General features: G+C 37.5%; 1 protein-coding gene across 13 annotated transcripts in view; it reads left to right on the top strand.

Moving 5' to 3' along the window:
• The window catches only part of Cngl (Cyclic nucleotide-gated ion channel-like), a 63,665-nt gene that overhangs the window by 6,206 nt on the left and 32,564 nt on the right, over positions 1 to 24,895 (top strand). For 12 of the 13 annotated variants that reach the window (XM_041774693.2, XM_070288659.1, XM_041774696.2 and 9 more), the window contains exon 3: positions 22,025 to 24,205. In XM_041774693.2, the coding sequence (XP_041630627.1) occupies positions 24,053 to 24,205 (153 nt within the window). In that variant the 5' untranslated portion in view covers positions 22,025 to 24,052. The remainder of the gene's footprint in view (positions 1 to 22,024; positions 24,206 to 24,895) is intronic. The other variant, XM_070288655.1, reaches the window with a different exon arrangement.

Here is a 24,895-nt window from a genome sequence, read left to right as displayed (position 1 = left end):
TAGCTCTACTTACGTCGAGTCCTTTAGAACTTTCCAATCTGCTCTGACAAGCTGATGCATGCGTTAGCTGTACTTAGTACGCATTTACTTCGGAGTGAAAACATACATCGCGCGTCGCGAAATCCACACCTGTTCTTATTATTATATTATTTAACGAATACAGTCGGAAGTTAAAGCCGCCTATATATTCGTGGTTATTAGAATGCTGCTTGTGGTGTTTTAATATATTTAATAAGCCCCTCTTGGAAGTTAATAAAATTCTGCTTACGCCCTTGGCCCACACACACACGCACGCATACACGCTAGAGAGGGGCAAAAGAGCTCGGCGCTGCCGAAGCTTGACGATGGCGGCGGCAACTGTTCGTTCGGGCTTTCGGGCAATCGGTATACCCTTCGGCTCGGCTGATAAGCTTCTGGCTCCTGGCGGCGCTGTGTCCTGGCTCTGGTCCTGGTCCTGCCCAGCGCTCGGTGGTGCTCAGTGCCAAACTGTCAATCGTGTAGTGCGGTCATGTGGTGCGGAGCCAGCGTGCGCCCGCCTCCCATCATCATCGCCCTCTGAGTGGTCTTCAGTCCGAGCCTCTCGAACCAGAACCAGAACCATAACCAAATCCAAACCAAAACCAAAACCAAGCCAAGCCGAAACCGAAACCAAGACCCCCAAGCCGAAGCTGAGAGCGAAAAGGGAGATGAGAATTTGCCATCATTTGATTTGATTTCTAACAAAAAAATACAACAAATATAACAAAAAATACAACAAAAAAATATATTACAAAAATATATTAAGGCAAAAAGTGTTCGAGTGCCAAGAGAGAGATTACGCGAAAACAACAACAACAAAAAAAAAAAAAAAAAAGAAACCCAACCGGAACCCATCCAGCCAAGCTGAAAAAAAAGTATTAAATATATTACAAAAAAGAAATTAAATATATATTATATATATTTAGTATATTTAAAACGTGCCTCAGCCGAAAAAAAAAAATTAAATAAATAGAAATTACAAAGAGAGAGTTACAAAATGTTGGCCATTGGATTGCTTTTTGTTTTTGTGAGATTTTTTGTTCTTGTGCGGTTTGAACACGAGTGCGAACAGAACAACAACAACAACTAAACCAGCAATAATAATAACAACAACATCAACATTACCACCAGAAACAACAACAACAAACGGCAACAACAACAGCCTGAAGCTGAAATAACAACAACAACCATAGAACCATAAAAACAACAATGCTTGAAAGCTGCTGCAAAGGTAAGTGAAATTTAAATATAATTTAAAATATATAAATTTCTAAACCTAAGTTAAATTTGCTATATACATATATATCCATTTTTTGTTTGTGGCACTTCCTTAAAGTCTTTGGCTTTAGGTTAATCCAATTTGCGGCCCAAAGTCAAGGCTAGAGAGTGTCCTGTTTGGGCTGTCACATGTGTGTCCCCTTGTCGTCGTTCTGCCAATTAGTTGACAGATTACGCAAAACTAAGGGCCCCTGGCAGCAGCCTTTAATTGTTCCTTGAGTTTTCCCTTTATAGCATTTTCCTCCCCCCCCGAAAAGCTTTTCCAGCATTTTTATATTTATATAACCACGGCGGACCCCAAGAAGACGACTAAACCGACCAAAAACCTCCATATTCATCTCGGTTTCGACCCTAATGAAGTTGTGTGGCTGGAAAGAAAGAAAAAAAAATTACTCAATCGTTTTTGGTGTGTGCGTGTGCGTGTGTGTGTGTGGGAGTGTGTCTGTCTGCGTTGCCACCCCCGATTTAGGCCTTTTGCCATTGCCGCCTCTTGTCTGCGCCTTGTTATTTTTACAGCTCCTTGAGCCACTGACCAAATTTTCGTTATTTCTTCTTCTTATATATATATGTATTTTGTTGTTGTTGCTTTGCTTATTTTTCAGAGGATAAGGGGTCCTGGGTGGGTCCTCAAAACTCTATTAGCTTCATTATTAATAAAGTTTTCCCTTTTTTTTCGTTCGAGGCTGCCCTAATGATATTTTTCTCTTTTTGTACAAATTTTTGTATGGCAATTTTCAATGTCGACGAGCAGTTGTTCCCTTTTGGGGATGGGGGGAATCTCTGATGAGATGGGATGGCTCGAAAATTGAGTGATTATGGGTGTTGTGTCGGAATGTCCTGCTGCTGCTGCTGGCCTTTCAAACTCTGTGCGTATTTTTAGGACTTTAGTCTGGCTGCAAAAAGGGGTTTATATTTATAATATTAATGCGAGTCCTGCCAGCAGGAGGTTAAGTGTCGGCCGTAAAAATATATTTTATATAGTTCATAAAAACTAATTTTTGTTTACTCTTGTAAATATTATACATTTAAGGGGTGGTTTGTACTCTCCGAGTATAATTGGCAGCTATAAAATTCTGGAAATGGTCATTTGAAATTTTGTTGTTTGTTCCTGAAGGATTTTGGGATTTTGTAAGGTGAAAATTGGTTTATATTTTAATGATTTCTTTAATAAATGTATATATATTTTTTTATTTAATGATTTCTTTTTATTATTATTATTATTTTTTTTTTTATTAATATTTAGTAAATTGTTAGTCAATGCCATTATATTTTTATGGCTTTGTTTTATAAAGTAATTTTATAAAAAATTATAATTAATAATAATAATAATAATTTAATTAATTATAATTTTGTTTGTCAAATAATACTTGACTTAACCTTTGCTTAATAATTTTTAAGGGTCTAAAAGTTAAAAAACAGGTGTATACAAAATATTAAATATTTAACCAAACTTAACTAAATAATTATTAGCCTTTTGTCTGGGCTTCCAGTAATTTTTAAATATGTGTTTAATAAATAATATATAATAGAAAATATAATAATAATATACAATAAAATAATATTAAATATATTTAAATTTTTATTTAACAATCAACTAAATCCTTGCCAAAGTCTAAATCAAATTTCCTTTCAGTTAATAAACCTTTTCAGTGCTTGTTTCCGATTTCATTTAGCCTTTTCTAATTCCAAATATTTGCTGCTTATTATTTTGTAAATCCCCGTAATGAGTGGGTGATTCAAATTCAAAGATTTTTCAAGGCCACGCCGCCACATATTGGCCGCCCGAGGGAGTCGTGTCCGAGTAGTGTTACCAATTAAACAAACTTTACTGCAACGACAGCATCAGACCTCGTTGGTCTGTTGCATTTTAATTAATTCGAAATGCGAAATACGAAGCCGAGTTTAATTTAATTGCCACATGGCTGAAAATGTAAATTCCTGCATTGGCCAAAAAGGGTTTTCGCTTTGTTATGTCCCTGAACACTTTTGCCATTTGTCGTCGCTTGTCGAATATTAATTCCGAAACAAAAACGAAACATAAATGGTTGAGATACGGGAGCACAGTGGCGGAAAGCTTAATAAATAAATTAAATATTTGGTTGGATAATTAAAAGTGGTCAAATGTGTGTTATTTTTTTTTTTTTTTTTGTGAGGGATGAAAATGTGGGAAAAATTAATAGTTTGTGAAAATTAAATTTAATGAATATTATATAAAATACGTGTGTATATTATTCTGGGAAATATATAGTTTTAAGTATTATTATTATCAAGAATTATTTAAAATGTTTAACTCCTTAAAAATGCCTCTAACAGTATGAAATATAATTTTTTAGGTGTTTAACAGTGATTTGTTTATAAAATAAAATACTACAAAAGGTTTAAAAAATATGGAAATTCAATAATTTCATTTATTAAACATAAATAATTAATTAAATAATTTAATTTTTATATTTTTGGAAACCTTTTTAGTCTCTTTTTTATTTTTAATTGTATATATTTATTTTTTTTAATGTAAATATTTTATATTTATTTATTTGTATATTTATTATATTTTAAATTATCCATTATTTACCAACTTTTATTTTACATTAATAATTCATCAAATTTAAAATATTTGTTGATTTATCAAAAATACACACGAATTTACATTGCAACAATTTACACGCAACACAATATTCCCCATAAATGTTGGTGTTATATTCTAATAGCAACTTTTTAACCTCAATTTTTTTTAAAAATTACAATATATTTCCTATTTTTAGTTTGCCTAAAAAAAACGGTAACCTTGATGGTTGCCAAATATGTTCACCATTACTGTGCACACAAAAACACACACGAAAAAGATGGGGAATGCCCCATGTTGCAGCGGCGGCGGTGACAGTGACGTTGCCCATACGCCGTGTATGCCCGCCGCCTGGAAAATGTTTGCCTTATTTGTTTGCTCGCCGCTGGTCGTTTTGTCGACTTTGATGGCCCCAAAATGTATGCAAGGGGGGGAAAGGACGTGGAAGCTTTTTAGCCAGATTGGCTGCTGATTTTTTTTGCCTTTTTTTTTTTTTTGTGTTTTCTGCTGCTGATGCTATTTTCGTTCTGAGCTGTGAATGAATGTCATAATCGATAATTTAATGTGCAAAGTGGCTGCTGCTGCTGATGCTGCTCCCGGGCCTGCGGCACTTTTATTTCCTTCCTTTTATTTATTTTTATTCCTATTTCTATTTCTATTCCTATTTTTTTTTTATCCTTTGTTGTTGTTTTTGTTTTTCGTTGTTTCTTTGGCCTGTTTCGGCCATAAACGTGTTTAATTAATGGCAATGACACAAGCACTCACACAAAGACAGCCTGAAAGTGGAAGATTAAGCAGAAGAAAGAGAGAGTAAGGCGAACAACAGAATAGGGGGAGAGAGAGTGACACACACACACAGAGAGAGAGAGAGAGAGAAAGTGAAGAATAAAATGACACTCGGCCAGCAGTCACATTCGAAATGTTCACAAAATAAACACTGAAGCAGAAGCGGCAAAAGTAACACACACACACACACATACTGCTCACACACTTACACGCACACTTACACATCGCCAGCGAGATGCTTGAGAAGAAGTAGAAAAATAAGAAGGAGAACTAGCCAGCAAGCGAGGGAGAAAGCTCTCTCTCCCATAGGGAGAGCGAGCGAGCGAGCAAGAGCAAGTTAGGGCGAGAGACAAAGAGCGCGCCAAGGAAAAATGCCAAAGATGCCGACTATGAGGAAAGGACAATGGCAAAAGCAGACGAGGACATGTTTGTATATGCATACAGGTCGTTCTGCCTATAATGTATGTATATATATTATAATTTTAATTTGATGCTTTTAATTTATCAATTTCATACTTAAAGGATATTATTATAGTGTTGGTTAGAGGTTTCCGACCCTATAAATCATATATATTCTTGATCAGCTTCAATTGCCAAATTAAATAGACTATTTGCGGCGGAAGAAAATTAATGTCACATTTTTTCAAAATTTTATAAAGTGTTATATCGTAAAAATGTTAAGAAATTTGTTATTATTCGATTTTTATTAAATTTTAAATAAAGCATGCAGAATTATAAATCTTATAAAACTAACTATTCGAATTTAAATTAATGCATTTTTGTTTGCTAAATTATTTAATATTTAAGATTCAATTTTCCCTAAAATTATCATATAAAATTATGTATAAATATTTCAATTATAATACTGCTGCTCAAAGACAGTTTACTGTACTGGCTGCTGTGTTTTTCTCTCTCCCACATCCGTGTGTGTTAGTAATTGTGTCTGTGTGTGTGTGTGACAGCAATAATAATAAAAACCTAGAAGCGGGCACAAAAATACAAGACCATGTGTGTGGTGCGTCTTCTCTCTTTACGAATGCCAAAAGGAAATGCCAAGAAATGAAGTCCTTCTCCCTCTCCCTCCCCCCCCCCCCCCCCATCCCTCTCGCGCACACACAAGCTGGCTCTATGTGTGTGTGTGTGTGTTAGCCCTACAATTACATAATATGGTACGCGCATAAGACGAAAAGTATTGTTAAAGCCTTTTTGATTTTGATTCCATCGTGCACATTCGCAGAGGGAAGAAAACTATGCCAAAGCCGGGCGGAGATTTCCCTCTTTTTCTTTTTTATTTTTTTTGCTTGCTTTTCCTCTTTTTCTCGTTTTTTATTATTGATTGAATGAATGACACTAAGAGTGAGGCAGGAGGGAGGGTGTTGGCACCAAGTGAAAGTGAACTGAATTTTCAGTTTAGCTCAGCTCCTTAACACGTCCTTTGAGCGATGCCTGGGTGTGTGTGTGTGTGCATTTCGGCACAGAGAAAAATATTAGAAATAAAAAGAATATAAAAATATAATAACAATTTGAAGCAGAAAATATATTAAATGTAAACTTTTCATTTACATTAATTAAAACTTTATATTCCGTTTCATTCATCACATGGAATTACAATAAAATGAGCAGAAATTATCGGCTTAAAATTCTGAAAGCCATGTAAAAACCGTGCTGTGCCTCATTAAGTTTGAAAGCAGCAATTAGTCCTTTCTTTGAATTATTTTTACAAAAACAGGGACAAGCGATGTATTTAAAAAACAAGAATAAAATAAATTAAATGAGAATAAAATGCCAAGCATTTGTTTTTATTTCAAGCCCCATCTAGCTCCCTTCATAATAGTTATGCTGGCTTGCGGTTAGCTTCCAAAGGCTGCTTAGTTTGTTTTTACGGCAAATACAAAGTTTCCACAGAATCGTGCAAGTTTTAAGGCCAATTTAACCTTCTCTTGTTATCCTGCCCCGCAGGCAGCCCTCAAAAGTATGCAATGGCTTGCATACTTTGGCTTGCTGTAATCATTGCCTACATTCTGGCGTTTGATGCAGTGCTTAAAAAGTTTTCAGCTTGATAGCAGTATATTGAACTGCAAAATTCCCATGAAACTAGCTTTTCTTTGCGTGTGTGTGCTGTCCTACTGCCCTAATGAAATTACGGAGACCAACGATGAGCTGCCAACGCACGAAATGCACTCAACGCAGACAGAGACAGCCACAGGCCCACACACACACACACATGTATATATATATATATATGTATATGTGTACAGCCAAGTAAAGGCACGGACTGCATTGTAGTCCTGTGGCCGACACCGATAGTGTGTGCTTTTTCATAAATTGCATTTAGTTGGCCAAGTTTTTTTTGTTACTTTTCAGTTGATTTGATTTTATGGTCTGCCAGGATCTGTGTCCTCGTGTGAGTCCGCAGTCTGGAGTCCAGAGCACGGACAAATGTGTCCGTAATGGATGCCAAGTTGAAAAAGGTTTTATAGAGATTATTTATAAATGTTATTACGCTGCCGAGAGAATGTAAAGGAGCCCCCCGGGGAGGGAATGTGTGAGAAAAACGAGATTTGATCGCTCGAAAAGAGTTACAAGCCATGTGTGTATAGTTTTTTGTGTGTATTTTTTAGCTTGGTTTGAATTGGAGAGTAATGGAAAGCAGAAGGGATATGAGTAAATTAAATGGGAATTAAAATTATTAAAGGAAAAATAAAGAAGACTGGCAGCTGAGAGTAAAAAGAATGTTGTTTTAAGGCTTAAAATATTTAATTATTCTTTATTAATTGAAGAAATAAATTTTTTATAATTTTAAAAGAAAGAAAACAAGGGAAACTAGTTTTTAAATGTGTACTTCTTAATGCTAAAATAAAGAATTTGGCAGAAACTATTTTATAAATATTTTTTCCCTTATATTAAAATTAAAAACAAATCCTTTATTTTCAAATATAAAAATCTGCAAAAACTATTTAATAAATATTTATTTCCCTTAATTTACTTTCTCCGATCTGCCATATAATTTTATTTCCAAAATAACAAAATAACTTTTGTTATCCTTAATTCCTTAACAAGCATCTGCCACCCACTTAAGCAGCTCCACTTCTTTTCACATTTTCTCTAATTTAACTGGCCTTTCCTTTTCTTTCTCTTTACTTTACTTTTCTTTTCTTTCCTTTTATTTGATTTTATTTTGGCTACCTGGGGTCCTTGTGTTTACCTTGGCTTTCGATTAGCCGTGAAGCCAAATACCCGGAACCATAACCATAAAACACGAAACACGGAGCATCCTCATAAGGGGGGGGGGGGGGGGGGGGGGTGGGGGGTAGCTGGGAGCTGGGAGCTGGGAGAGGGTGATGATGTCCTTTCGGAACCTCGCAACTAACTCATTTGCCAGTCGGCTTTATCGTCGCATCTTGGCCAGGGAAGTGGTAGTAGCGTGGTACGTGCCTATTAGCCGGAACGTGTTCCATTCGAATGTCCTGGCCAAGGCAGAGGGGATCGAGCCGTGTAACAGACACTTCTCGCCATTAATTTCCATTTTGATTGGACTCCAGCTCTCTGACCTTTTTTGTTTCATCTTTCTAAAAATACAGAAAAAAGGGGAAAATGAATGAAGGCGCGCTCACATCAATCAAACATAATTTTCTGATTTATGCAAAACCGAATCCATCCTCTTTTTGTACAATTTTAATACAATTTTTATACGATTTTGATTTAATTATGCTGCTGCCAAGAAATTGATTGTACACTGGCCGTGCCGGGCCCAGCTGTAATCAATCAAGGCATTTTTGGCCTAAAAGGGTTGCAGACCTTTACACATACACACATATTTGGGACTCGAACAAGGATTCGAACAAGGACTCGAACAAGGACTTGGACTCGGACTTAAACACGGACTCTCGGGTCAGTGGCTATAATAAGAAGAATCCATTCTTGAAATGTTTTCTTAAACACTGAAAAATATGGTTACAATTTATTGAAAAGAAATTTGAAATGTATAAATAGGACATTTTATTGAAATATTTTAAAAGTAAGTCTATTTTAATAAAAAGACTCGCAAAAAAGCCTTAAAATAAATGTAATAGTCTTGAAAATGTATAAACAACCTGTCTCTAATTTCAATATAAAATCTTTAAATACAAAATTTAAATTGAAATCATAAAACTTTAAAGGTAAATATAACCTTTGAAATTTATAGAAATCCATGACAAAACAAACCATGAAAATAATTTAACCCCCAAAAAGTAACTTCAAGTTTGTTATTATCTTTTCACCAAATATAAGCTATTAATTTTTGTTTTTTCATAAAATAACCTAACTATAAGTTATGGATACCCTTTAAAATCTAAAGAAAAACTTAAAAGTTATTAAAACTTTTTTTTACGATGTAAAAGTTTCCGTTTGCTTTGAAAAATTGGCCAGAAAAAGCTTTCGGAATGTGGGAAACATAATTTGTGAAGCATCCATCAATTAGCTGGCGATGAAATATCATCTTTAGACGCTTCTTTCTAGGGTACAAGGCTGCCAAATGACTGGAAGAACCCTTGGTAAATGCACACCAGGGATCCAAAATAGAGGTTTACGCCGATGGTTAAAGGCATCGGCGGCGGCGTAGAGGTCAAAATGACTCGGCGGCGGCGGCGTAGTAGTCAGAAAGAACCGGCGGCGGCGGCGCGTCAAATAAGGCAAAAAGGCCATTTTAATGAGTTATTTATTTTTTTTTAAGTTTTATAAAGAACAATGACACTGAAGGCCGCGCTGAAGCTGCGCCGATGCCGCACCAGCGGCGCGCCGCGGCGCGCCGTTATTTTCATAATTTGGCGGCGGCGCGTCAAATAAGGCAAAAATCGGCGGCGGCGGCGGCGTGGCGCGGCGGCGTATATGTCTAACACAATCTAAATAATTAAGTATACTATATACATATGTACATATACACACACACACACACCACCTCTTTCGAGGGGGTGTTTGCATGGCCTTTGCGTGTGTGCGGACATGAGGCATGTCAAATAGTTGTCAATTATTTTTATTACAATTTCCCTTCTTTTTTGTGTTTGCGCCTTGCCTCGCCTCGACTTGACTTGACTTCGGGTCCTCAACCACCTCCGGCCACCCTCTTTTCGTTCCACCATCCCACCCCCTAGAGCCCCCTTTAGCGGCACTTCGTCACGCCCCTGCACTGTGTTCTTTTTATTTTACACAAAACCAACACATGTAAAGATGTCAGGATGCTGGTACACTATAAAAAAAAATTAGTGTTTATATATTATAATTTTTTTTTCCTTTTTCTAAGGTAATACATAATAATAGTAATAATAGTACACAAATATTTGAATTTATAAATTAATATTTTAATGCATAAAGAAATATTTAAATTTATAACTAAATATTTTAATTTATAAATAAATATTTAAATTTATAAATAAATATTTTAATTTATAAATATTTTATTTATATATTTTTAATTTTAATTTAAAAATAAGTATTTTAATTTATAAATAAATATTTAAATGTATAAATAAATATTTAATTTATTAATAAATAATTTAATGTATAACAAAATATTTTAATTTATAAATAAATATTTTAAGTCTAAGATCACATCTATTTTTATAGATTATTTTTTGGAATCAGTTAACTATTTAAATCTTCTATACTTAATTTTTTTTGAAGTGCATAAATGTTTGCATGCATGTGGTATGTGTGTCCTGCTGTGTGTGCTTGCCTTTTTTAACGCATTTATTATTTCGACGAGCGTCTTTTGTTGATTGCCAGTGAGGAGGAGGAGCTGGTTGATGAGGAGGAGGCCTTTCATTCGGCGTCCTGCGTCCTTCGACGAAGCTGGGGTTCAAGTGTAGGCTTAATTGGCATTCATCTGCCTTCTCTGCATATGTGTTTGTGTGTGTGTGTGTGTGCGTATTTTATAATTTTTCCATTTCTCTTCGCCGCGCTCATTGCATACACATTTCACATTTGAGCTTCCTGTGCCGTGGCACTTTCCCTTTTCGCATTTCGCATTTCGCTTGTCGCTCTTCCATGTTGCCTTTCATGCTTTCATGCGCATTGTGCGCACTTTTCCTGTCATTCGCGTAATTGTGTGAGTGTATGCGAAGGGTGTATATGTGTGTGTGTGTGTGCCATTTGATGGGAACAAGCTCAGCCAGCTGAGTCTGCTCTGAGCTGGTTATCCTTTTACCCTCACAGTGCAGACACTGCCCCGAAATGCATTTACAACTTTTTAAGAATTCTTTAAAATTATAAAAAATATTTTAAATATTTAAAAATAATGAAAAAATTATAGATTTATTAACTGAGTTACTAAAAATATTTTAAAACCCCATTTAAAAGCAAGAAGCATTTTAAAACATGAGTAAACATGCTGAAAACACGATTTAAAGTATATTTCTTGTTATATATTTTGTATATTTGTAGGTTTTTTATTATTGTTAATATTTATGTAAATAAAACTAAAATTAAAGTTTAATTTTTCGGATTTTTATAAGTATATTTTGTATATTTTTTAATTCAGTTACAGACAAGGAAAAAGGTGTCAAGCTTAGGTTTTAATTGTCATTTAATTGCTGTCTAAATGAGTCCTTTAAAAACCCTTTTTTCAGCTTTATTTTAAGACTAGTTTTTAGCTCATATTTTCTCTCAGTGTCCCCTGTGTGACGCCAGTCTCAACAACAAATTCAAATCCAGCGGAAGTAATTTGACGCACATGCGGGGGGTCCTCCTGTGACGACTACTGACTAACTGTGACCTAGCCCCCCTCCCCTCTTCCAACTGCCGTTCATCATTTGAATGCGAATTGACGGCAAGGAGCCAGGATGCCCTGCCACAGTATGTCTGTGTGTGTGTGTGTATGCCAATTATGTGTGTGCGTGCCGTGTGCCTCGAGAATATTATGCTCCTGGCATACTTTCAGTCACTCCCGCGCCCAGATTTTATTTGCCTCAATTAAATATTTAAGCTAATTAGCTTACACTTGGCAGCCAGACAAAAGTTGATTGATGCGAGGCGTTAAATAATTATGCTCCTTTCGGCACCTCGCTTGGCTCTCTCCCCTCTCTGCTCTCCCTGCTCGCTCTGCTGCTGCTGCAATTAAGTGCAAAGGCATTAAGGGGCCAATCCAATGAAGCGTGTCAGTGTGCGAGCGGAAATGGCGGAAGGGTGACAGAGCGAGAGAGAGAGTGCGCGTGTGTGTGTGTGTGTGTGTGAAGTGAAAGTGACAGGCGGATGTTAAGACGCCATTGTTGAAGATTTCAGATATTCAGATTTGATTATCCAAAAATGTTGAATGCCAAAGGATGAGAGGGAGCTTGCCTGTAACTTATTTATGCGAAAGCAGCCGACAAATCAATTCGGGGTTTTTAAAAAATAACTCGCAGATAGACGGACAATTCCAGGCATGCATATTTCATGGCCACTTTTTTTTTTTTTTTTTTTTGCCGTACGTGTCCTTGTCCTTGGATTGGGCTTAACTAAGCCGAAAGCCGACAGTCGACAGTCGAAAGCATCGCTTTCAGTGTTTGTTATGTTACATTTATGTGCATTCTTTTGGACACGGTCGCTGGAATAATTCATGCGGCTCTTAAATAAATAAATACGAATTCTTTTTTCGGTTAGCTTAGGGTGTGTGCGTTTAAGCCGCAGTTGGTTTGAAAATTTCCATGAATTTCATTTCAATTTTTGCGTGGTTAAAAATGTATAAAATAAAGTCTTTGATTTTTTGCTAGCTTATTGATAATTAAAGTATAAATTATTACAAAAAATATTAAATTGTACGGCTTAAGGCTGAACTAGGTTTTTTTCCATTGTAAGTGTTTCGTATAGGTGAAATATAATTTTACAATATTTTTAATAAACTTTTTATTCGTTTTTGCTTAATTAAAGGGTGAAGTAATCATTTGCGACCCTATAAATCATATATATTCTTGATCAGCATTAACAGCTGAGTCAATTTAGTGATGTTTGAAGGGGGGGAAAAATTTATAATTTTTTCAAACATTTTTAAGGGGTTATTTTGTTAAAATGGTCAAAAAAATGACATTTTTTTTTGCATCGTTAAAAATGTTAAAAAAATTTGCAAAAATTGGAATTTGAAAAAAATACCTAAATTTATATTATTATTTATATTTAATTTAATTTTATATATCATTTATATTCAATTTTATATAAAATATATAATTTTTACCTTCATCCAATTGCCCTCTACTAGGGTATACAGACTTCCTCCTCCCGAAGAAAGCTTAAATATAATTTATAAAATACTTTAGGACCTCAATGGTCGTTGTATTTACATTTTGCCAACAGTAAAGGTCCAAAAACCAACCCTATTTCTTAAATATGATTTAGTGTCAGTTAATAAAGACAGCTATTTTCCCCGATTTCATAATTAAAGCCCTAATGTTATGTGTATTTGAGTGAAAACGATTGCAATTCCCTTTCGTAATTTATCGTTAACGCAACTGCGACAGCTCCACTGGGAATGCTTTATTATCCGGTGCCACTGGTTGTAGTAAGCCAATTCAGGCTAATCCAGCGTGGGGCTAGCTCCAAAGCTTCACAGCTCCACTCTGTGGCCGTTCTATGGCCAATTGCATTAGCGTGCCACGCGGCGTATGCGTAATATGGCGTTTGGAAGCGATTGAGCGAAATTAAACGCCTTTGCAACAACTCTGGCAGCCACCAACAGCTGGCCATTAATTTCCATTGCCGCTACTGGTGGTGGTGGTGCTGCTCCTGCTGCCGCCTTTGCTGCCATTAAAACGTTTTTCAATTTTTCAAACGGCAGCAGAAAGGTGGCAAAGAGAGAGAGAGGGTCGAGCAGGCGAAAGTTCCGACATTGAAAAATTGTTTAGCCAAGCTGAAAGCCGAGGCAAGGACCTGCTCTCGTTGGCACATTGGGAGCGAGGCCTCCTAAATCAGGACACCCCCAGCACCGATAGCGATAGGTAATTGCAGCGCGACTATAAGTGAGAATCGAAACGAAGCGTAAAAATCCATTCAATTCATTTCTAGGTGAGGCCATAGAACAGGTGTTATGGTGGAGGTAATGCATCAGGTGTGAAAAAATAATAGTTACCCCAAAGGTATAGCATTTAGTCTTTAAAAATATCCAGCTAGGCCTTAAATATTTTTTTTTATATATTTTTTATTAATATTTTTGATTTTATATTTATGATTTTCCTTAGAGTTCGGTCTTAAAATCTCTTATGCATACGATTTGTCCAGCTAAATCTACTTATTCGCAGTGGTTCTTGGTCAATTTGAGGCTCTTATGTGCTAGTTTGTTACGCATACGCCCCGTGGGACAGCCTAAAGCCAGATTACGTAAAAGGAAAACTCTTACGTGTGCGTGTGCTTTTCTTTCGAATTCGATGTAAACATAGCTCTTAAAGACTTTACGGATTTAAGGTGGACGGATGGCCTGCTCTGGGATCTTAGTTTATTACGCATACGCTGAGGGCCACATTACGTATACGCCTGGTGGTGCCATTCGAATGCTAAGCAAGTTGGCCGAAAATAAAGCCAAACTTCAGAAATACACACAAACATATACGAAACGATATATGTATGTACAATTACGTAAGCTGGGGGCACACACACACACACACACACACACAGACTGACTTAAAGCGACAATCGTCCGGGGTACCATCCATCCCAGGACATGCCAGGACATCCAGTCATCCGAGATGCGGTGAGCCAAAAGTCGACTGAGAGTGAGTGAACGAGTGAGAGAGCCAAAAGTGCATTAAAAATTCAACGTCTCTGCGAATGATTTTTCACTTTGCCTTCGTGATGGGGAGATGATAATGCCTGGTGATTGCGTTCATTGCATCATGTTTCATGCAGGAGGCACGGCACAGCACAGCACAGCACGGGATCCCGACCATCTCCGACATTCCCTACATTCACGACATCCACGACATCCTACCCGACATCCGGGATCCATGATGTGTGCTCACATTTCCCCAGCGTTCACTTTATTCTCTCCGTGGCTTAATAATTTTATTGCTTTCGGTTACGGTTTATGCTCGGCTCGGCTCGGACCGAAGGCCGTACGAAATAAGCTCCAAGGAGAGACAGTGTCTCTTCGTCTGTGTGTGTGTTCGTAATTGCATTATTCCTTTCTTTCACTGCGAAAACAGTTTTTCTTTTAATTGAATTTTACCCAGCCTTCCCTCTTTCTCTCTCTCTCTCTCTCTCTCCGCCTGGGTAACTTGGCTTATTTACATAGTCTCCAAAGGGTTTCCATCCTTCGACGATATAAATCACCGGCAGGCAATCCCCGATTCGAATCGAAGACAAACAGGAAGACAGACGGAAAGGCAAGAAGTCTCTTCCTCCGTCTCCGCCTGATATATGACCTTTATTATATGCGAGCGGGTTTTTGGTTTTGGTTTGGCGATAAATAAATCGGTTTAAGAGGTGCCGCACCATGTCCTCCAGGGGAATTTATTATATGCTGCCGGCTTACGCGGCGTATGAGCGATTCCGGGGGCATCCCAGGCGTCCGAAGCAACTCCGGCAATTGATATAAAATCACAGTCGCACACAAATTGCAAATGAGGTGGAGGTTTACAGAGATGGAGGAGGCTCCTGCTCCAACTAGGGGGGGGCGGGGGGGCGGGGTTCTCTTCGAAGGAGACTGAGACACCGCGTGGCATTGACTGAGTGTCATGTTTATGCATGAGGCAATCCACGTAACGAGCTGCCTGAAAGCCAAAACGCATAACGAAAGTTTTTGGGAACCAAAAAGGGACTCGATTATTATCGAGGCGAGGTGAAAAATAGAGTCCTTTCCTTCTACGATCTGTAAAGTGCGGTTTAAAATTTGAATACAACTTTTTAAATGTATTCTTAATTGTTTCTGTTATTTAGAACTTTTTTTTATATCAAACAAATTTATATTTAGCTTAAACTGATGTCTAAAAATTATAGAAATATATAACAAGCTAAAATAATTTTTTATAAAAAAATCTACCAATTCTTTTTACATAACTTTCGATATTTCTTATTAATTATTTAATATTTCTTTATTTCTTATTTTATACACTTTAATTGCTTTTAATATTTGCCTTATTTTTTGTACTACCAAATTCCCCCGTTTAAAGGAATTCAACATCCATTTGGAATTTAAGTGAAATGAACACAAACTTTTTTCCACTTTGTTTGATTCATTTAAATCGTTCGAATGGCGAAAAAGTTGAGCGAATCAATTGAATGTATTTAGTGTTGATGAAAACGATGTGCTGCTGCATATAAATACATGAAATATATATACTTTTTTTTTTGTATTTGTATTTTCCAATTGAACTTTTTCTCGTTTAAAGCTTTATTCATACATAATTTGTTCGGGGTGTCTGCTGCCTGTATTATTATTTTTCACTTGAAAATGTAACTGTTGGCTGGCAATTTATTTTTCATTGAATATTTCATAATACAAAAAAAAAAAAAACACACACATTGACTTTACATTTCATTGAATATTTCATAATGTTTAATACAAATTGACTTGGTTTTGTAAGCTTTATTATTTTTGACTCGAAATTGAACAATAATGTTATTCTCTCACAGATTGTTACAGCACAGTTATGCTGATAATTAAATTACCATTTTTTTCCAATAGTTATATATGAATTTATATTGATTAAATTACAATTTAGTTTGTTATTAATCGGATTATCAGGTGGGTAGCACCTAGTCGCCACTCTCTTTTTTATTTTCTGCGAAATTTGCATTTGCAAACTGAAGTGGATGAGGGTCGTCGTCAGGATGAGATATATATATATGTATATATAGGAACAGAGGGGGACTAATCCATGGTGCGAGGCGGATGCTCTTTCATGCAAATCTTGTCTCATCCTAATTTATGCTGCGGCTCAGTTTACAAAATTTACATGAGCTTGCGGGACACAGGACACAGCTGCTGCTGCCGCTGCTGCTGCTTGACCTACTCCACATCCTCCTGCCCCTCCTCCGTCATGGATACCGCATTCCGGAATCACTTAAGTCCGGCTATATGCATGGCAATGGCAACATTTGGCTTTGGCTGCCTACACAACGCAACTTCATATTCATAACATACACGACGATGCCTTTAGCTTCAGCTCCTTGTTGTGGTCTTAAGACAACATTCGCTTTGAAAACCCCTAAAAAAAAAGAAACAAAAAATGTAAAAAAAAAAAAAAAGGAGGAAAACACAACAAAACAAGGACGTAGGACAAAGGCCGAGCCACTAGGCTGGACAGCAGTTTGGCTACTTAGTGGCCAAGCATTTGACATAATCGTTGATAAGGGATTGCTTTCCGAAAAACGAAGGAGCAACTGCGAAAAGGAGCACAACGAGCCGAACTTAAGGCGGAAGAAATAAACATATATATATACACGAAGGAGTATACAGGAAAATATAAAAAAAAGGACAATGGCACAATTGTATCTCTCTGCCTCATCTCTGGGCCACTTTCTTACCTAACTGAAATCGCAATTGGCTTAAACTAAGGGCCAAAAAAACACAAGACAAGAACAAAAAATAAACTTTTGAGCGAAATATGTGGGTCAAGCGAGCACTGAGCTGGATTTTTGTGCCAGTGAGATTTATCGATGCCCTATTTTTTTTTTTTTTTTTGGATATACAAAAGTACGTGGGGGTATCTTGCATCTCTTATATGTTTTTTGTCCATCATTAATATTTCCCAGTCTCGACTCTTTTTGTTTTTTCTTTTTGTATTTGGAAAATCCCTGTCACTTAAATGGAGATAGAAATATATTCGCACAGCTGTGGGTAAAATTTTAGCATTTAAGAAAGTCTAAACAAATACAAATCTGAGGAAAATTCGTGTAAAACCAAGAAAACTCTTTTACAATTAAGTAAATTTATTCATGAATTTAAGTCGGGTGCATTGGCTATAAAAATACCATAAATATAATATTTTAATATTAATTTTTATATATTTCTTTAATGATTAATTCACTTTTTAATACAAGGACAAATTTCACTTGTTTTGCTGGTTAATTTTTCATCAAAGACCGCGGGGAATTTGCCCTAAAAATATCATGGAAAGAAATTCCACATGTGTGCACATATAATTCCCAACTGGTTTTAGCATTCCTAGAATGAAGTGACTGTTGTTGCTAGCATATGGTGAACTCTTGTGGTGTTGTGTGTTTGTGTTATTACATACATATGTATGTGCTATTAGATGTGCTATTTCATAGTTAACCTAAAAGTAACGCAATTGTTCTTAAATCAATGATCTCCTGTTTTAAATACAAATTTAGGACTTCTTTTTATATAATTTCCTATTAAAATCCTTAGAAACTAGGAACACATTCCCAGATCTCAAAACTAAACTCTTGAGCCCTACTTTATGCCTGTCTTTTTATCACAACAACCATCGCTCATATTTTAAAATCCCTCTACCCCCTGGTAGAAAAAATACACATAGAAATAGAAAATGTCATGCATTTTAATGTAAATTTCTTGCCGCGTTGCGGATTGGAACGGGACACGTGTCCCTTTAATTAACCAGCAGAGGCCGGGAGCCAGGAGCTGGAGGAGAGAGACCAGAAACCAATCAAAATGCTGTCTCTATGCCAGTTTTTTTTTTTGTGCGATTTTCGGCTGGCTTTAAAATATGAATTTTACATAACGCATACGCCGCGTGACCCCGCCGATAAGTTTTTGATAAATATTCGCCCGCTTCTTCGTTCTCTCCGCCTGACAAGTGGCCACCATTTTTTAATGTCACTTTTTTGTGATGGTGCTGCTGCTATGGTTGGTGGTGGTGCTGGAGGAGCTCGGCTGGTTCCTGTAAGGGGGTTTTCACTGCCCAATGGAGCGTACATTTTGAAATTGAAATCGGCAGGGGAAGGCGGCAACAACGACGGCCAAGGAGCAACATCAGCATCGCCATCAGGAGCAGCATCAGCAGCAGCCGTTGCCAGAGCTCTCTCTCTCTCTCCTTCCTTCCTTATCTGTCCCGACTGTCAGTGGATGCTTCATTGAGTTTTATGTAGAAAAATGCGCAGATACGTCCGCAAATACTGTACATACACATCAATAAGTGTTTTGTGTTGGGGATGTACTTTATATATATAATATATCGAGCGGAAATCGGGGAAGATCAGTATCGATATATATCGACAAATACTAAGATGATATTTATACAAAACAAAATATATATATAAAAGTTTTACAAATTTGTATAGTTTAATTATAGTTTTCACAAGGCAATAATTATCAACTATTAAAATATATATAAATGCCATATCGATAAATAATCGATCAAATATATTAAAAAAACATATCGAAAGAATTAAACAGCGGTCTTTTAATTATGATTCCTATAACAGAATTAATTTGCTTAATTATTATAAATATAATATAATTAACGGCTAATTTATGAATAAATGAAAAATTTCTTATCGATATTTACCGATATATACCGATTTTGAAGACTTTGATAATATATCGAAAATCTGAAATTAATTAAAATGAAATAAATAATTGTATTCTCACAAAAAACATATTTAACATATTTTTTTTCTAGATTTTATTCATCAAATAAAATATTTTATTTAATTATTTGTGACTTTACCGGGGAAATTTGAATATAAATACAAACTTATAACTACTTAAGACAAGTACCCATTGTCATCGCTAATCTCTGCACCATAACCCATCGACTAAATACTCCCTGTGGCCTGTAGCCAGTGTCCTGTATCCTGTATCCTGCACATTCAGGGCATCCGATGAGTGCCTCAGCTGCCTCTCTCTGACCAGGCAAAAACTCATAAAACTTGCTGCGGCCTGCTGCCTTTGCTCCTTTGGCTCCTCCTGGGTCTCTAAGCTGGTTAAGCGTTCGCACAAAGTGTTAAGTCTCTTACTTTGTTGGCACCCTCTGCCCTGCCCCCTGACCTCTGGCCTCCAGCAACGCCGCAGCAACGGTAGCCAACCATTTTTTTTATATACTTCTTTTTTGTATCTCCTTTGCGGATGTTTGAATGCTTTATAATTACATTTTATGTGCCATCGTTGTGTGTATATTGAAGATGCCAACAGGTGCAATCCATCGACTTGCCAAGATGAAGTAGAGGCACTAAGAGAAATTGGTGATATTTAATTGCTGGTTTATAATTTTATAAAAATAATTTTTCAAAAATTTGTGGAATACATTCACTTGAATGAAGAGAATTTATATTTTTAATTGGAAAATTATTCCATAATAATATTATAAATTATTTTTTAGCAGTGTAAGAGCTCACGTCAAATCCAGTTTCCGGGGCCTCCGTCTGAATCTCCGTCCCCCCGCCTTCGTTTATTTAGTTTACAGTCTTTATTGAATGTTTGCCTTTGGCTCAATGGTTTCTGCGTTGTAATTGCTTGGAGTTTTATGGCCAATCGCCGTGTCCTGTCAGTAAAACCAGTTTCTGGTTTTAACTTAAAAGCTTCTGGCCGTGTCCTATGCCAAGTACAAGTCCGCAAGGATACCCAACCGAGCAATATCTTATTTGCCGAGCAATGTCATACTTTTGATTTACATTTGCGACATGTTTACAGCCTTTTCGGAGACATGAAATTTGCTGTAATTTTTCCAGAGCTTCCGCCAGTCCTTGGCTTAATAAAAAAATAAAAACGAATTGGGGGAAAAAAGAAAACTCTCTCTCTCCGCTTCCGAGGGGCATAAAGTGAGTGTCGGTTATTGTCTATTGTAATGAATGCCGCCGCTGTGAATGCCAAGTGAACGCTAAATGAATGCTTAATGAATGACAAGTGAATGTTTGAGTGTTCGAAATGAATGAATTTGAGGCCCAGATTGGGTGAAAATGCTCGATTGATTGCCTAATGATTGTCCCTCGCTCGATTGGAGTTTGGTGTTAACTGGGTATACGAGATGGAGGAGTTTCGGGGTCGATTCGGTTCACCAGCTGACTGAATGAATGCTGATTGGCCTTGCGCTTGATTGAGTCCAAGGTTGAGATTGTATTTCTTGGGGAAAATCACTACTAAATATCAATTGCTATAAATATATTCAAAGGTTTGGCAGCCCGATTGGAGCTGGTTAATTGATTGATGAGCCATGCTTAATTGTTGTGTCGAGAGTAATGAGTGGTTTACAATTATAATTGATTGGCAATAATAATAAAGATTTAGAATCAAAGTTTATTCAGTTAATAGTGAACTGAGAAGGATAAAGATGTATATATCTCAAAGTAATATCGCAAGCTGATAATTGATAATGGACTGTAGATAATCAGGCTGATTGATTGGGGCTCAACTGGCTATCACTAATTAGATAATTCACCCAGAAGCCGGCCACCCATGACCCCTATCAATCATTGGCCATCAATCACGGCGGTCGGATAGTTGGTCAACTTTATTCGCTATCCGCTTCACACTTTCCGCTGCTCCCTGACAAGGCTTCAATTACGCACAAATCAAACTTTGCCGCAAAGTTAATGAACTTTGCACCTGCATGGCGCACCGCCGCCGCTACACCTGCCTTGTTGACTATTTATTGCGGATGACTTTCGGGGCGCAAAGTTTCGTATTTAACTGCAAATGGGGCAGGGTGCCAGAGTGTGTGTGTGTGTGTGTATGTTTGCCAAGCTTCAACAATATTAATTTGAATTGCAAGCCAAACAAGGCGACGTTGGGGAAATGCGGAAAATGCGGCAAATACCGTAGAGAAAGCAGCTGCGGTTGCCCTTTAAACGACTTTTGGTTCTTGGAAATTCGGTGAAAACTAAATCGTTTTGGTGCGAAGACCCATATTTAATGAGGTGCCTGTGCTCAGGCACTGAGAGAAAAAGTTTGAGGCAATAAAAAATTAATTCCCGACTTTATTTAGGACATTTTTGGTATTCAAGAGGTTTAATATAATTTATGAAGGCCACCTAAAAGTAAGCAATGAGTTTATTTCGGCAAACTTTATGAGTAATTGCTCTATGTATATTTTGCAGCATACTTTTTAGCGCCTTAATTGGTGGTTTTCATTAACTGAATGCCTTGGCAAGAAAACGATTCAGCTCGAGCTTTTTGGTAACACCTTTGAAGCTGTCTGAAAGTATGCAATTATTTTATGTGAGGCAAAAATGTTGAGTAAGAGTTTTTTTGAGGAATTTGGGTGTTCAGTAATTTTATATATTTTTTGAGCAATTTCAAATGTCTAAAAATAAATTAAACAAAGCCTTCTTTTGTTATTTTTTTACCTAATTAATTAATAAATATTGTTCTTAATTTTAAAAAGTAATTTAATCGCACAAGTTTCTCTCGCTCTGTGCGTGTTTTTGAGTTTATGTTTCGTAACTAAATTGTTGGACATTTTAATTAATTTCCATTTTAATGTTTGCTTAACTAAATGTTTTCTTCGCCTGCAGGCAACGGCAACAACAACAACAGCAACAGCAACAGCAGCTTCAAATACGCAGCCAAAGAGCCACAGATACAGATACAAAGATACAGCCACAGATAGAGATAGAGATACAGTTAGCGCTACAGATAGAGATAGAGATGCAGATACGACAGCACCAGCTACAGATACTTGTAACTAAAGTGACATGAGGCCTTAACAACAATAAAAACAACAACAACAACACCATAAGCAACTACCAAAGGAACTTCGTAAAGAGTGGGGGCAAAAAACAGCGACCGACGGCACTAAAAACCAAATTACAAACAATTAAAAGCGAGAGCACAAGGAGTGGGATCCTCCCCCAACACAGACACACACACGCACAGCAGGAGCAGCAGGAATAGAAGCAGCAGCAGCAGCAGCCGGAACAGGACACTCACAGCTGAGGAGGAGCAAAAAGGACAAAAGCCAGGCAGCAGCAGCAGCATCAGCAGCTCTACATGCTTCAACGTTTATGGCCAACTAAAACTGAGCAGTGGTCCCAGACACGGATCCACGAATTTACCCCTGGACAACAACAACAACAACAACTGAAACAGCAGCCGCAGTCCATCATCATCGCCAGGACCTTTGTCTCCACCTCACCCCATCTGCAACTGACTGCCACCGAAGGCGGCAATAAAAAGTTTGCCTTTGTGTCGTGTCGTGTCGTCTCGGTGTCGACATTGCCAGCTTGCTTTCGCTTTCGCTTTTGCTTTTGAGCCAGCAAAACTGCTGCCGGCACGCCCTCCGTTTTGGCGAAAACGGTGTCGTCCTCTGTCGTCCTCAGTCGTCGTCGTCGTCCTCATCCTCATCGTCGTCAGACGTCGCCGCCTCTGGGCACTCAATTAAGCCCAATTCAACGCAACTTGAAAGCGACGCGCGGCAAACAATAGCAGCTAAAAAACAACACAAAAACAAGGGGAGCAGTGAGAGAAATAACAACAACGGGGGGAAAAAGAGGAGGAGCATCACCAGGAGATACAAAACGCCGACCAGAAATAATAACAATTGCTAAAGCGACAACAACAAAAAACAACACCTACGCAGGCAGCCATAATTGCAAAAAACAGAAATAACACATTAAAAGCAAAAGCAGTACGATTAACAATAATAGTAACAGCAACAAAAAGTGCAACATAAGCAACATTAATAGTAAGAGCAACAGTCATAGCTATTGACATAGGGAATAGTAACTGCAACCGATTGAATAACATCAGTAAGTGCAATAAAAGCAACAAGAAAAGCAACTACTACAGTACTACAGCATCAGTCTCAACAGCATAATTCTTAACAGAAGATACAACGACAGAGCTAGCAACAGCAATTTCCACAGCAGCACCAACACCAGCATCAACAACATAATAAGTCAACAACAGACAGATATAAGCTAAAAGCAACGTAGGAAGCAACACAAACAACAGGACCAGGCAATACCTACAGCACCAACTGAATCAATAACTAAGGCAACATAAGCAGCAGCACCTACAACATCTCCAGCAAAAAAAACACCAATAGTAACCCCAGCAACAAAACTCCAACAAAAAACCCCAACAGTAATGCCAGCCACAAACCTCCAACAGCAATTGAGTCTACAATTGCAGCAAGCATAAGCAGCAACATTAGTTGATGCAGTTGGCATAAAAGCAGCAACAACTAAGCTGAATAACAACACAACAACAGCAACATAGGGAATCCGAATCCTAGGCAACATTAGCGTAATCAGTGCAACAGTGAAGCCACAGGCCCAGCCACGCCCACGACAACGACTCGAACACGGACACGTAGGCGGCACTTGGTAACAGAAGCAGCAACAGCAACAGCAAAAGCAACAACAGCAGCAGCAAGGACGATAGCAAGGATAGACAAGAAAATAAGATAGAACGGGGAACAGGAGATAGGTACAAGGATAAACAAGAAGGGAGGCTAGTCGCCCACACGCAACGCATCGAAGGCGTAGTCGTGAGCTGCTGCTGCTGCTGGCGGGGGCGGCGGCTGGCGAGTGGATGTCAGGATGAAACTGAGCGTGAGCGCGTATCGGGCGCATGCATCCGCACACAAGAAGATCCTCTCCAGCGGCTATCACTCGCAGCTCAACTACGGCAGCACTGGAGCGGCAGCGGCATCCTCCTCGTCGTCGGGGGCCACTGCAACGGGCCTATATACGGTGAGTGTAGTATATCATCCATTCCCCTATTCCCTACACACCACCATGTCCATGTCCATGTCCGTTTGCATTTCCATTACCAGGAAAGCAAGACTTCAGTCCTAATTCCCAGAAGGATAATCCCATGACAGTGTCAGTGAGTCCGTCCTGCTTGAGTGTGTCTCGGTGTGTGTGTATTGCACAAGAGTCTTGATCCGGGGCCAGAACTAAGGATGCATAGAGGATAATAGTTGAAAAGTCCGACATCAAAATATCAGTTGATATATCGAACAGAATATCGATTTATGGCAAGCGTAAGATATCGAGATATTGAAATTTAATAATATATATAGAAAAATATTCCATTTAAACATTAAGTTTAAAAATTATTATTATTTGCCAAAAAATTGATTTGATATATTAAACAGAATTTTGATATATGGACAACATTAAAATTTCGATTTTTTATCGATTACAAAATATTATCGTCAAATATCGTAGAACTTTTTGATATTTTAATATTTTCAGTTATTTCTAGACTTTTCTCTCTGTGCCTTTAGCTCTCCTTTTGCTTTTGTTTTCGATTTGCCTTCTCACATATCCTTTTCAGCAAAGCCTTCCTTTCCTGCTTTCCTGCCACTACTTATGCTCCTTTTTATCCCTCACATTAATGGTGTGTGACAAGCAAACGCATAAAATTTAAAGATTTTT

The sequence above is a fragment of the Drosophila kikkawai genome, chromosome X, assembly GCF_030179895.1.
Source record: "Drosophila kikkawai strain 14028-0561.14 chromosome X, DkikHiC1v2, whole genome shotgun sequence".
Lineage (NCBI taxonomy): Eukaryota > Metazoa > Arthropoda > Insecta > Diptera > Drosophilidae > Drosophila > Drosophila kikkawai.
Note: the sequence above shows the minus strand (reverse complement) of the source record. Positions and strands in the feature narration are given on the sequence as shown.